This window comes from Anabrus simplex, chromosome 4 (assembly GCF_040414725.1).
Source record: "Anabrus simplex isolate iqAnaSimp1 chromosome 4, ASM4041472v1, whole genome shotgun sequence".
In the NCBI taxonomy this organism is placed as follows: domain Eukaryota; kingdom Metazoa; phylum Arthropoda; class Insecta; order Orthoptera; family Tettigoniidae; genus Anabrus; species Anabrus simplex.
In genome coordinates, this window is record NC_090268.1 from 70,753,662 (window position 1) to 70,769,245 (window position 15,584).

The 15,584-nt window shown below is 42.9% G+C and overlaps 1 protein-coding gene across 1 annotated transcript in view; it reads left to right on the forward strand.

Annotated features, from left to right (window-relative positions):
* Positions 1-876: 876 nt before the first annotated feature.
* Positions 877-15,584, forward strand: part of LOC136872405 (uncharacterized) — a 465,041-nt gene continuing 450,333 nt past the window's right edge. The window contains exon 1 of the mRNA XM_067146226.2: positions 877-1,162. Within this exon, the coding sequence (XP_067002327.1) occupies positions 927-1,162 (236 nt within the window). The 5' untranslated portion in view covers positions 877-926. The remainder of the gene's footprint in view (positions 1,163-15,584) is intronic.

The window sequence follows — 15,584 nt, forward strand, 5'->3', positions numbered from 1 at the left end:
TGGAGGGAAATTGTACAATAAATCTATCTGCATTCTTCACACTGAAGTGGCCCCTCCCTCGTGCGCGCTCACACCTGACGGGCTGCCACTTGTTAGCAGGAAGTCTGGTCTACGACCGCCAGTCAACGCCTTGGCGCGCCGCGTGCAAGGCGCCTCGGTACACGTGATTTGCCGTATGTAGTTCGTTGTTCTAAAACTTGGAAAACTCTGAGAACTAAAAAGGGGTTTCTTGTCACTTTTTTTCACATAAAGCAACGCAATAGTGTGCGATTAGAACTTGCAGCGAGCTTACAGCCATCTGAACCACCTCATCAGAGTTATTATCTATACATTTTTGAAGTGTTGATATAAATTAGTTCCCAATTAAAATATTTATTAATGGTAAAATAAATCGATTTCCTTGTTCATCTTGAGTCATACTCCGTTCTATTATCGGATTTTGTATCTGCCACTTCCTATGATTAGTCGGAGTCAGAAGCTGGTAGAATTCCTGAAGTGACTAACTGGACTTTAAAAATGGATTATACTCGATTTGTAATTATATTCAAAATGAAAAATCATGAATGAATTAAAATTGCCTCGGGAAGATATCGCTATTCTCAAAAATATTTTATTCGTAAATACAACTGTTCATATCGTCAGATTTGCTCATGAAAGTGGAAGAGAAAATAAATTTTCGATGTTTTGCTAGTATTGGTGCAAGACAGATTCCGTAACTTCAGCCTGAAAATTTTGCATCTTGACACGTACTCTTGTCATTAACACTGGTGGTTTCATTCCTGCAAAGATCTCGTAACTGAACGAAATTATTATATCATTTGTACATTACGATGCTGCCAGGAATCAAAAATGACGACTGGCGATCCCAAAGTGAATTCAGCAGTCCGGATTATTTCCCACGCAGCCTGGGGAAGAGTGAGTGTGATATGTGGGTGACCCTGGACCTGCTGGTCCAGGGACGGCACGAAGGTTGGGGTGAAAACCAGGATAGAGATCCTGAGTTAGTGTCCAACGTCCAAGAATGGTTGGACTCAATGACAGCGCGAGCCAACACCGCCCCCGAGCAAGACGAGGAAGGGAAGGGAATACCCGAACTTCCCATCGCCCGTCTGGATGACGTCACGTGGGATTCCCTGGTTGCACAACAGGTGGTGGACTGCAGGTGAGCCTTGAGGGTTACGAGGTCGAGCACCGCACGGCATGCAGTAGATAGAGAGAGGCACATCACTCATTATTGATGTAATATTGAGAATCTGTTAAAGTAACAGTCTTTAAACATAGCATGCAATTGAGATAATGCCTACATTTTCACTATATGTAAACCTTGATTACCGGTATTATTGTTTTAATTATTATCTTCCTACGATACACATAATCCAATTTAATAGTTACATTGGTTTCTAACGAACTCACATTAAACCCACATCATCAGCTACGACTTCTTATATAAATAAAATAATAATAAAAACAAGCCTACTATGTAAATAATATCTCCATTCTCTGTTCACATCCAAGTCCGTGCCTCTCTGCTTCCTCACGTATTAAGATGAAATTTAACCTATTAACTGTTACATTTTCTTTCTGTGATTTAAATTGTTTCCTGACTTTGTCAAAGCATCTAGTAGCAGGAAAAAGTAGCACCAAATATACACTTCGATAACTGTCATCTATGTCCAACTTGTTGGCTAAATGATCAGCGTACTGGCCTTCGGTTCAGAGGGTCCCGGGTTCGATTCTCGGTCGGGTCGGGGATTTTAATCTTCATTGGTTACTTCCAATGGCCCGGGGGCTGGGTGTTTGTGCTGTTCCCAACAGCCATGCAACTCACACACTACACATAACACTATCCTCCACCACATTAACACGCAGTTACCTACACATGGCAGATGCCGCCCACCCTCATCGGAGGGTCTGCCTTACAAGGGCTGCACTCAGCCAGAAATAACCACACGAAATTAACTCTCATCTATCATAATCCCTAAATGGGGATTGAACAAAATACAGTTGGAGGTAATCTATAAAGAGAAACAAAATATCACCACTAAATTGTAGATTGTCTGTAGAACAGCATGACTTTATCTCGGTATAAAAAAGAAGAGATAAAGTCACTTTGAAAATCCGCGTTCTTTCTATAAGTAACACTGCGCAACTAATAAGTTTTAAACAATTCATCAATCACTTCGAAAAGGTTGAACAATTCCTGGAAAACAACGGAAATAACTAATTGGCACTATCAACCTCAGGATTGCTTCTGTATTTACTGTATGTAGAAAAATAATCCACATATGACCCCCTGCGGATGGGGGACGCACATATAAAATACACCCGCGGTATCCTCTGCCTGTCGTAAGAGGCGACTAAAAGGGGCCCAAGGGGCTCTCAACTTGGGAGTGTGGATTGGCGACCACGGGGCCCTTAGCTGAGTCTTGGCATTGCTTCCACGTACTTGTGCCAGGCTCCTCACTTTCGTCTCTCCTGTCCGACCTCCCTTGGTCAAATCTTGTTGTTTTCCGACCCCGACGGTATTAGAGCATTCGAGGCCTAGGGAGCCTTTCATGTTCACGCCCTTCGTCGCCCTTGGCTTTTCCTCGTCCGTTACTTCATTTTTCGAAGTGACGGATTCCTTCTTTCTTCTTCTTTTTTCTCTCTTTCTACCCCTGTGGGTGGGGGACGCAGAAGAAAAATACTCCCACGGTATCCCCTGCCTGTCGTGAGAGGCGACTAAAAGGGGCGACCAAGGGATGATTGAATTAGAAACATGAAACTACTTTCGGTTAGTACCATCACACGGGGAACACATGGGTCGCCTTTACTTGCGAGTAGTACCACTATATTACGTACGAAATAGGTTTGTGATTCCTAACAGCAGTAGGTGTGGACCGTGGGTTCCCAGTACCCGTGAGTCGTACCCACGTGAGAAACACCATAGGTCTGCGTTACCTGTACGGCGTACAACACTTGTGAGTAGTACCATCTTGTGTGGAACACCGTGAGTCTTCGCTACTTTTGATCAGTACCCCAACATGACAAATACCATGGTTCTACTTTACTAGCGGTAAGTATCAACCTGAGGGGCCTTCAACCTAGATTTTGAACCCCATGAGACATAAAGCATCCTCGATTTAGGGTTGTGCTTTATAAGTGGTCCCTTGGTCAATAATACTATTATTTATGAATTTTTGTTTGAGTCGGATCCACTGATATTTTAAATTCATATCCATCCATTCATTCTTCATGACATTTTTTTATTTTGGTCAGTGGATGGTTTTGAACTTTTAATTTGTCATTTCATTTCGTACCTTTTCGTACCATTAGGGGCTGATGACCTCGATGTTAGGCCCCTTTTAACAACAAGCATCATCATCATCTCGTTTACTAGCGATAAGTGCCATAATGCGGGATCGTTGACAAAGAAATTGGCTCATTTAGACAAGCATTATCGATTCAGGATTGGACTTTGGAAGCAGTCTCTTTGTCAGTGATTTTGTTTCCAGGAATGTAAGGTATTGCGCGTTTTATCCACTGATTGTTTTAAATTCATATTTATCAGTTCATTCCACATCATCACGTTTTGAATTCTGGTCAGTGGATGAATGTTTCAATATTTTTAAATTGTAATCGCATTTCGTCTCATTTTGTGCCATAGGGGCCGATGACCTAGATGTTAGGCCCCTTTAAACAACAAACGTCAATCACATCAATCACGATTCCCGTCCAGGTCAAGGATTTTTACCTGGACCTGAGGGCTAGATCGAAGTCCACTCAGCCTACGGGATTGGAATTGATGATCTATATGACGGTGAGATAGCGGCCCCGGTCTAGAAAGCCAAGAATAACGGCCGAGAGGATTAGTGGTGCTGACTACACGATACCTTGTAATCTGCTGGCCGTCGGATTGAGCAGCAGTCGATTGGTAGGGCAAGGCTCTTCAAGGTCTGTAGTGCCAAAAGGTTTTTTCTTTGCTTTGCTGTTGTGGTGATTGGTAATGTGGTATATTGTGTGCATATGAGGTACAGCATGTGAGGTTAACATGAAAATAAACGCCCGATGCCGGAACCAAAGGAATTAGCCACTTGTTGCTAAATTCTCTGGACCGACCAGAACGACCGGGAATCGAACAGTGGGTCTTCTGAACCGAAGGCCAAGACGCTCAGTGATGAGATACATACGCAGGAGCTGAGAACTCCTATTGTAGTGATGGGCAGCTGAATATTCTTCAAAAATGATTTCAGGTTGTTATGGACTAGTCCTGTTGCTCTTGTTACAAGTGGAATGAAGGTTTCTTGGCCAACTCTCCAGTCATCTTACTCGATATTTCTGTAGCCTATTTTAATTTGATAATCGGACTCAATATTTTAACTGCAGGGCACTGCAATATTGACTATCCAAAAATGTTTGGCAGGGCGGCATCGTAGAACGTTATGTACTCTGTTACGTCCACGAACCTACTACGCCGGCGTAGCAGGGGGAGAGGTGATACTCCCACGTGGCGCGTCCCACGTGGGGGATAGGGGTGTCCTAACCGGCTTACCGGCGGACTTGAGGGAAATAAAATACCTCTCGCGGACCAAACACACTACCCCCTGCGGGTGGGGGACGCACATATAGAACACACCCGCGGTATCCCCTGCTCGTAAGAGGCGACTAAAGAGGGCGACCAAGGGATGATTGAATTAGAACCATGAAACTACTTTTGATTCGTACCATCATGCGGGGAACACCGTGGGTTGCCTGTACTTGCGAGTAGTACCACTAAATTAGGTACGAAATAGGTTTGTGATTAGTAGCAGTAAAGAGGCTGGCCTGGGGGTTTCCAGTACCCGTGCGTCGTACCCATGTGGGCAACACCGCGGGTGTGGGCGTAGCCTGTGAGTTGTAGCGCTATATGAGCGACACCGTCGGTCTGCGTTGCCTGTGATTGGTGCCCACTATGTGAGGAACACCACGGGAATAGTGGCGCCCGTGATTAGTACACCTAGGTGAGGAGCCTCATCGGTTTGCGTTGGCAGTGCGTGGCGCCATTGTGTGAGAAACACCACGGGTCTGCGTTCCCTGCATGAAGTACAACACCGTGAGTCTTCGCTACTTTTGATTAGTACCCCAACCATGGTTCTACTTTACTCGCGACATGTACCATTCTTTCGGGCCTTAGACATGGATTTTGCACCCCTTTCCACATCAAGCATCATTGTGCTTTATAAGTGGTCCCTTGGTCAGTAATAATATTATTTACGATCTTTTCCTTTGAGTGTGATTCACTGTTTCTTTTTTTTTTTTTTTTGGATTCATGTCCATCCATTCATTCTTCAAGACATTTTTTTAGTTTGGTCAGTGGATGATTTTGAACTTTTTGTTGTTTCATTTCGTACCATTAGGGGCCGATGACCTCGATGTTAGGCCCCTTTAAACAACAAGCATCATAATCATCATCATCAATCTGTTACGTGTGACAATTCTGCCAGGTACTATTAACTTTAATTATTATTAAATTTGTGTTAGACACCTTGGCAGGATTTTCCCGTTAATAACAATAAATACCATGTAAAGCGAAAGTAGATAGAATTTTCCTGAACTGTGTATCTGCGAACGTTCGCGGTAATTTCATCAAGGATATACTGTGAAGAACATTGTTAGAAACTTGCTATGTGTAGCCCGTACGTTCTACGCAATAATATCGATCTAACAATCTAATGTCTCCCCTCAATGCACGCAATGTGTTTCGCGTGCGTGATACGCATTAAGGCCTCTCCACCCCTAAGGCCAGATACAGAGTACAGTGGTACCTAGCACCTCGCATTCTTCAACATTACCTCGGAATTTTCCGGTGCAATTGATCAATTCTCAGCCTTGCAATATTTCCAGAAATATTACACATTTCTAATCATCTCTCAATTTGAGTTTTTCATGCCCGTTAATTTTGTGTTCTTGGGTATTTTGCACATCAGCCGCGTGTATTTGAACATATGTTCATGTCCTTCTAAAACGTTAAACTCCGCGTTAAGGTGAAGGTTTTCATTTGACAGAGTAAGAATGCTTCATGGGGAAGATGTATGTCGTCCGTCCATGGCGTCACATACACCGTCATCTCAGGTTTGGACTAAACTACGACGCATTTCAGTTGCGCATGGACATTTCATAAAGTCTAACCATAATGTCATGTGGAATATACATACACCTGCAAAAAGAAATTCACGCCAAAAATACAGTGAAAACTACAACGAGGCAACCTAACATTTACCAATATATCAATGTTAAAATATAATGACTGTCGCCCCTAGTTCGACTTTCGGAAAACTCTGAATAGAAACATAATTTTGAATACATGATGTATAAATAGCCTTACTTAAAATTCACGACTGTTTCGTTGGTCGATGACACTGTAAGTGCCCATACTGTACATATATAACTATCATCTTTCATCAATGACCCCACGAACCTGCTACGCAGGCGTAGCAGGGGGAGAGGTGATACTCCCACGTGGCGCGTCCCAGGTGGCGGTAAGGGGGTCCTAACCGGCTTGCCGGCGGACTTGAGGAAAATAAAATACCTCTCGCGGACCAAACACACACCCCCTGTGGGTGGGGGAGGCAGACGAATAATACACCCACGGTATCCCCTGCCTGTCGTGAGAGCCGACTAAAAGGGGCGACCAAGGGATGGTTGTATTCGAACCATGCAACTACATGTGATTAGTACCACCACGCGGAGAACACCAAGGGTCGCTTTTACTTGTGCGTAGTACCACTATATTAGGTACGAAATAGGTTTGTGATTAGTAGCACACAGGAGCACCGCGCGGTCGGCTTTTGCAGTACCTGCCTTACCTGTGATTAGTACCCACTATATGAGGAACACCACGGGATAGGGAGAGGTCCCTGTGGTTAGTACTCTTATGTGATGAACATCATAGGTTTGCGTTGCCTGTGAATGGCGCCGCAGAGTGAGAAAAACATAGGTCTGTATTAATGTCGAATTTCATAAGCTTTGAGTAGTACAATAATGTGTGGAATACCGCAAGTCTCTGCTACCATTGATTAGTACCGCAACAGGACAGATACCATGGTTCTACATTACTAGCGGTAAGTACCATTCTGAGGGGCCTTTGACTTGTATTTTGGACTCATTTAGACACCAAGCATCCTCGATTTGCCTTGGAAGTGGTCCCTTGGTCTGTAATACTATTAACTATGATAGTTTTTTGAGTCGGATCCACTGATTGTTTTAAATTCATGTTCATTCATTCATTCATTCGTTCATTTATTCTTCATGGCATTTTTTATTTTGGTCAGTGGATAATTTTGAACTTTTACTTTGTCGTTTCATTTCGTACCATTAGGGGCCGATGACCTCGATGTTAGGCCCCTTTAAACAACAAGCATCATCATCATCATCATCAATGACCCGTGCGTTCCAGCGCCATCATCCTCGCTGAATGTACTAAGAAGATCTAATTAATGTAATAAATCAACCCTTGTGGGTCAGGACGCAGACGAAGAATACACTTACGTTATCCACTGCCCGTCGTAAGAGGCGATTAAAAGGGGTTGAATTAGAACCATGAGACTACTTGTAATTAACACTGTTACGGGGATACCCGTGGAATAGAAAGAGGTTAAAGAAGGTGCTGGGGTGAATGGGTCTATCTACAATATCAAAATTAATTTAAAACATGAACTGAAGGTTATATTTTTTTCAGAAAACAACAACTTAACAATTTTCACTTAGTGAACATAACAACATACCAGGTACAAAAGCAATCTTGAAACAAGGCTAGGAAAATCCAAGATTAGTGGTTTTTACAGATTCTGGGCTTCAAGCCCCTAGTTTTACAATTTTACAAATGGAAGTGGTATTATTTAGCGAAGGGCAGAAATCCTCTCATTCAAGAGCACTTGCTCCCAAAATACTATATCTAGCCTTCCAGCGACACTCGTTAAGCTTAAAAAAACTTTGAAAAAGTGCAAACAGGCTCTCCGTTTCTTACTGCCCACTCAAGGCAACATAACAACGAAATTTACAATCTCTGGCCTCTCAAGCCACCATTTACGAATTGAACTTACTTTTACAGGGGTACTTAATACCCAGCCTACTGGGCCTTCATGGTAAAAGAACACGTTAAATAACTGGCCCACACACAAAAGGAATGGAGGCGTACACTGCGCTCCAAGACAATGAAAACTTATAAACCTATAGGGCTCTAGGCCGATGGAACAGGGGCTGTTCCCAAACTACTGAGGTGACTCGCATAGAAATTACTGTAATTCATAACAAAGGTTGTAAAATCGCAGACAACTCAAACCAAGATGAAGGGGAGCTCGAGAGGGTAACTCACTCTCTATCCCCAATTTAAAATTACAGCTTTTATGAAGTTTTACATTAGCCAAAAGAAAAGTAACATTTTAGAAAAGGTAGGTTACATAGTAAAGATTCGGACCTTCCCCTCGGGATAATTTGCGGAGGTAGCAAGAAAGAATGAAGTTATGTGGCCATTACCTTATAGATGCTCTGCTGACCGAAGAAAGAGGCCGCCCGCCCCCTGCTTAAACACACACCACGAACCTACTACACTGGCGTAGCAGTCGGAGAGGTGGTACTCCCACGTGGCGCGTCCCAGGTGGCGGATAGGGGGTCCTAACCGGCTTGCCGGCGGACTTGAGGGAAATAAAATACCTCTCGCGGACCAAACACACTACCCCTTGCGGGTGGGGGACGCACATGTAGAACACACCCGCGGTATCCCCTGCCTGTCGTAAAAGGCGACTCAAAGGGGCCCAAGGGGCTCTCAACTTGGGAGGGTGGATTGGCGACCAAAGGACCCTTAGCTGAGTCTTAGCATTGCTTCCACTTACTTGTGCCAGGCTCCTCACTTTCGTCTATCCTGTCCGACCTCCCTTGGTCAACTCTTGTTTTTTTTCGACCCCGACGTATTAGAGCATTCGAGGCCTAGGGAGTCTTTATTTTCACGCCCTCCATGGCCCTTGCCTTTCTTCAGCCGTTACTTCATTTTTCGAAGTGACGGATCCCTTCTCTCTTCTTTTTCCTCTCTCTTTGTCCCCTGTGGGTGGGGGACGCAGACGATGACTCTAATGAGCCGTGAATCGGCTCACTGTATCGATTCAGTAACGTGAACGGAATCAAATGAATCGAATATCCCGTCACTAATCTGTACAGCCTATATATAAGACTTTTCACTATTACCACTCAAGTAACATTTTAGCTGAGTTACATCGCTAAAAAGACTATGGACTTACAGATTGGTGGTTCAAGTCGACCCATCGCCACGAATTTATAACCGGTAAGTTAAATTCGCGTAAGATGCAAATATATATGGTGTAAATAAATGTAAGACAAAAGAAGTATAAATTAATTCCAAGTTAGGTGATTACTACGTTGTGATTTAAAATAAATGCATACGTATTTTAACAGGCGTACAATGTTTGCATGGTGTATTGCTGTCACAGTGCTGTCTCCCTCTTCCTCGCCCGCTTCTCTTAACATTGCGCCAGAGCAGTTCAAGATAATTTTACTCCGATTGCACACTGATCCCCACCTGCACATCTATACAGCCCTGTAACTCATAGGTACACAATTCCCACAATTTTCAAGTGTAACTTATATCTGAAAGGACAGGGCAATCAGAAATGTTTTATTTTACAGCAAAGTTATAACATCCTTAATCTCATGGAATGGCTCTTACAATGGTACAGCTAACTCTCCTTTCTTCTTCTTCTTCTTCTTCCTCTTCCTCCTCTGATTCACTGCTTCCATGATGAATGACTAGTTCCTCCACTTCAGGAAGACCTCTCACCTCATTATTGTAGAATTCGACAATCTCCTTCTCAGTGTGTTTCACTTCATTTCTCCACATCTCTGCTGTCATCTGTAGGATATATTGAAGTATCACAACCTGACAAGTATATGATAAACTCCACTTGCCTATATCTAATAAATAACATTTCCACTTGGCCTACCTATCAAGAGATTATTTCCACACAGCTGTAGCTCTGTCCAATCCGTGACCAGGTCTAGAAGCCACTCTTCCACGAACCTGCTACGAAGGCGTAGCAGGGGGAGAGGTGATACTCCCACGTGGCGCGTCCCAGGTGGCGGATAGGGGGGGCCTAACCGGCTTGCCGGCGGACTTGAGGGAAATAAAATACCTCTCGCGGACCAAACACACTACCCCCTGCGGGTGTGAGACGCCCATGTAGAATACACCCGTGGTATCCCCTGCCAGTCGTAAGAGGCGACTACAAGGGGCGACCAAGGGATGATTGAATTAGAACCATGAAACTACTTTTGATTCGTACCATCATGCGGGGAACACCATGGGTTGCATGTACTTGCGAGTAGTATCACTAAATTGGTACGAAATAGGTTTGTGATTAGTTGCAGTAAAACGCCTGGTCTGGTAGTTTCCAGTATCCGTGCGTCGTACCCATGTGAGCAACACCGCGGGTCTGGGCGTAGCCTGTGAGTTGTACCGCTATATGAGCGGCACCGTGGGTCAGCGTTGCCTGTGATTGGTACCGACTATGTGAGGAACACCACGGGAATACCGGCGCCCGTGACTAATACACCTAGGTGAGGAGCCTTACCGGTTTGCGTTGGCTTTAAGTGGCGCCATTGTGTGAGAAACAACATAGGTCTGCGTTCCCTATACGAATTGCTATATTGTGATTAGTACCATCTTGTGTGGACCACTGTGAGTCTTCGCTACTTTTGATCAGTACCCCAAAATGACAAATACCATGGTTCTACTTTACTCGCGACATGTACCATTCTGTGGGGCCTTAGACATGGATTTTGCACCCCTTTAGGCATCAAGCATCATTGTGCTTTTTGAGTGGTCCCTTGGTCAGTAATACCTTTATTTAGATCTTTTTTTGAGCCTGATGCACTGTCTTTTTTTTTGTTGGGTTCATGCCCATCCATTCATTCTTCAATACATTTTTATTTTATTTTGGTCAGTGGATTAATTTTAACTTTTTGTTATTTCATTTCGTAACATTGGTGTCCGATGACCTCGATGTTAGGCCCCTTTAAACAACAGGCATCATCATCATCTAACCTTGAACTAACGTTTCCATGTTTTTCCGACAGTGGGATGGCAAACTTTTCGTAGTGGATGAAACTGACGTGGGTTGGTCAAGGTACAGATCTGGCATTTGACTGATTGGGAATGGGAAACCAAGTATTTTCCGGCATTGAGATTCGAACCCATCATCTCTTAAATTTAAGTTTACAGCTTCCTGACTCACATTGCGCAGCTAATTCGCTCGGTCATGCAATTTTATTGCTTACCTTACACAAGGGACCGTAGCGTAGAAAATCCCAAGCTCATGGAATGAAACAATATTAATAAAATCAATAACAATAGTAATTATTACAAAAGACGTGTGTGAATCACATTAAGGATTATGACCCATTCCTTTCATCTTTAATATGCGTGAGAAGTGTTTACTCGCAAAGTAAGCTACGGATTTACGTGAACTAATTCCTAACAAAGAACGAACCTGTTTTTATGTCTACACAGTCTACCACTGACTCGTCGGGCGGTCTCTTTGTTACAGCCACACGTTCTCGCGACCTGATTTTCCACGTAACAGAGAGAGCAAGAGTACCCTTTGACTGAAGAACGATGACGATCGATATTGGACGAGATGTTAAGGTCCATTGTGGTTTCTGCCATTGCCCTGGGGACTCAGAGATGGATGCCTCGCTTCACTCCGCGGGGCAATTAGTCCTGTCTCCAAGGACCAATGCACTTGTAGCGTCAAGCTCTCCCCCGGTACTATCTCCATTCAACAGGCAATGACCTTTCAGTAAAGAGACTTGTTCTTAGTAATCTGTAGACTATATAGAGTGTCCTTGAAAAAAGGCTCCTATATTTACAAAGGAGACAGCACGAAACAAAGAAAGGAGTAAAGGTCGCAAATCCAATATCTTTGGAGTTATGGTGCTATCACTACTATCAATGATTACGATGTTCAAATCATTTACAGATGGTCGTATGCAACAAAACCAGCCTCCGTGGCTCAGACGGCAGCGCGTCGGCCTCTTACCGCTGGGTTTCATGGTTCACATCCCGGGCACTCCGTGTGAGATTTGTGCTGGACAAAGCGGAGGCGCGGCAGGTTTTTCTCCGGGTACTCCGGTTTTCCCCGTCATCATTTCATTCCAGAAACACTCTCCAATATCTTTTCATTTCATCTGTCAGTCATTAATAATTTCCCCAGAGGACTGCGACAGGATTCGGCAGCCGGCACAATTCTTATCCTCTCCACAAGACGGGGGCTTCAGTCATTCCATCTCTGGCCCGGTCAATGACTGAAAACAGGTTGTAGACTTCCATTTTTTCATTCTCGTGTGCAACAAAAGGCGGAAATACGTCCCTACATAAACAATGGTTGTAAATGTACAAGAGTGTTGCATTATGGACGAACAAGCATGATGGGGCACCGACCCATATTATTCATCGTTGGGTTAGGGGATACCTTGCACGGATCTTTCCTGAGCTATGGATTGGTCGGGGAGGACCTATACCTTAACCCGCCCCTTCGCCTGACCGTAACCCTTTATTTTTTTGGCTTTGGGGACATGTAATGACCACGGCGTATGCGTCCCCATAAAATATGTAGGTACCCTATGATAACGCGTGCTCAGTGCGTGTGTTGCAATCCGAGAACAGCCAGAGGTGTTCCAACGAATGCGCGATTCCATGCGACGTAGTGTGGAAGGCTGCATTGCAATCGATGGTGGTCACAATGAGCACATGTTGTGAAGAGTAGATAAAAGACATGGTGTTGATTTGATAGTAGTGGTAGCGGTCCATAACTCCGAAGATATTAAGTTTGCGATCAAAGTTTATAGGATCGTTTTCCTTAGTTTGTTGCGTGCCGCATCTTCTGTGAATTTTGGAATCTTTTTCAAGGACAGCCCGTTGAAGTCGGTGAAGAAAAAAGCAGTATGTATTCACCAACCTTGGGGACATCGAGGTCATAGGGCTCATGCTGGGTGAAAGGGGCACCATTTCCGAACTATCCGTCACCTACTTGCGACACTTTGGTGTGCCGAATGAGACCATTGTGAGCTGGGGCATACAAACATCGAAAGCCTCAATATCGATCTAGAGACATCATCACTGCGCTCCACTCACTTCATTATTAAATCAATAAAGTAATTTATATGTCGTTTCTTTGTGGTTTCTCTACGTAGAATTATTGTTTTTTATTCTATGTTGTAAATAGAATAGGTACTAAATTTATATTGTGTTATATTTCTTGTCGGTTTGGCAACCTCAGTCATTTGACGAAGAATAAATAATAATGTTATTTGCTTTACGTCCCACTAACTACTTTTACGGTCTTCGGAGACGCCGAGGTACCGGAATTTAGTCCCGCAGGAGTTCTTTTACGTGCCAGTAAATCTACCGACACGGGGCTGTCGTATTTGAGCACCTTCAAATACCACCGGACTGAGCCAGGATCGAACCTGCCAAGTTGGAGTTAGAAGGCCAGCGCCTTAACCGTCTGAGCCACTCAGCCCGGCTGACGAAGAATATATTATTATTATTATTATTATTATTATTATTATTATTATTATTATTATTATTATTATTATTATTATTATTATTGTTACGGAGTTCTCCGTGGTAGTTAGAGGTGAAAGAAGGTGCTGGGATGAACAGGTCTCAACTTACGAAATTAAAGTTAATTTAAAATTCAACACGGTTATATATTTTTTTTTCAAGATCAAGAACTAACAAGTACAACAGGAACTTGGTTAAATAGCAACAAAATAAGAATGTACAATTACAGTTTATTAATGTATATTGGGCTTCGAGTTCCAAAACACAATCCCTGAGCAATGAGCCCAACTTTATATATACACAAGGTTTAACAAAGGGGCAGAAAACCCCAATCATGCCCAGGAGCACTCGCTCCCTATTACTCAGTAAAGCCTGCTCGAGGCACACAGAAACCGATTTAAGAAAGAGCAACCCGCTCTCAAAGTTCAAGCCTATCAAAGGCCACACCAAACTCCACCTTCAAGCTGACCTCCAAGCACATGAAAACAGGGGTAAAAATACCCAACCTACTGAGGCCTACTCAATAAAGAAACAGGACAATTACATGGCCTCCAAAATACCAACTTGAGAGGAGGCGTACTTGCACTCCTAATACACTTTATTAAAACCTAATCTGGCCCTAGGCCGCTTATGCAAGGGCTAATCCCATTCTACGGAGGTGACACGATAGAAAACTTTATGACATTACGAGTAGAAGGGAAACAGTTATGAAAACGTAGTCACCTCAAAACAAAATGAATGGGAGCTCGAGAGGGTTAGGCACTCTCTATCCCAATTTGTAGTTTAGAGACAGAATTTATACCAAGTGTCTTTCACATTTTAGAGGAAGGTTACATGGTGAAAGGTATCGAACCTGCCCCGAGAGTTAAACTGCTGAGCTAGCAAGAAAAGAAGTTATTAAAAGGCCATTACCTTATTGATAAACCGCTGCCCGAAGAAAGAGGCGCTTCCCGCCCCCTGCTACATAATTTACACAATGATAGATGTTACTGAAGTGGCCCGGAGACCCGAAAATCAGCAGTTTATATACCCTCGTGGAACATTCGAGACCTTTCATAAATGATAACACCCGCCCACGAGCTTTTATTGGACGGCCAAAAGATTACATGTCAAAACTGGAGAAGAAAACCAGGATTGGTGGAAAATTAATTACAGAAATTTACGATTGGCCAATTTCAAAACTGGCGGAAAGAACGGATTAACATTGCCAACTCAAACAATGATAGAAAGAAATTTAACAAAGAGCAAACTTATGACTACAAAATTTCTTCAAAGAAAAGTTCCTTCACTTTGCACTAGGGTGCACAATTGTAGTTCTTAAGTGGTGCCATCTAGAAGAGAATGTTCACACTTCTTGCTACAGAGAAAACAAATATAAATCGAAAAAGACACAGTTCAGAACACTTCAAAATTTATAGTAATGACATCTTCTGATAAACTTTAGAATTAACATGGTTGTTAGAGTTCAGGCTTCCTCCAGTAGAGGAGTTTCAACTGGCGCAAAGTTTGAATTAGCGGAGCGGAGGTGTACCGCCCGGTACAATTATTATTATTATTATTATTATTATTATTATTATTATTATTATTATTATTATTATTATTATTATCATTATTGAAATTACATCATATGAAGATGAAAAACAAATGCGTAGTATATCACCTGCTCTATTTAACCCCATTGGGTATGTATTTTAATTTTGAAGGAAAATCTATTTTTCAGTTTTTATTCATTTAGATCTTACAAAATCCAATCACATTTTCTAAAAAAAATGAAGGTTTATTTCCTTTCATAATTCTAAGGACCTCATATGAAACCTCTGCGTTTATGGAGAAAGTAATACATTGTATTCACAGTGAAACAATGAGAGCAATAGAAGTTTACCACAGAAAAATGGAAAGGAAAATAGTGTGTAATATCAATGAGAGGCAGAGTTCCAAGCAAGATACTCCAAGACATTACATTTTCAGGGAACGTCGAGCAACAGGCAACAAG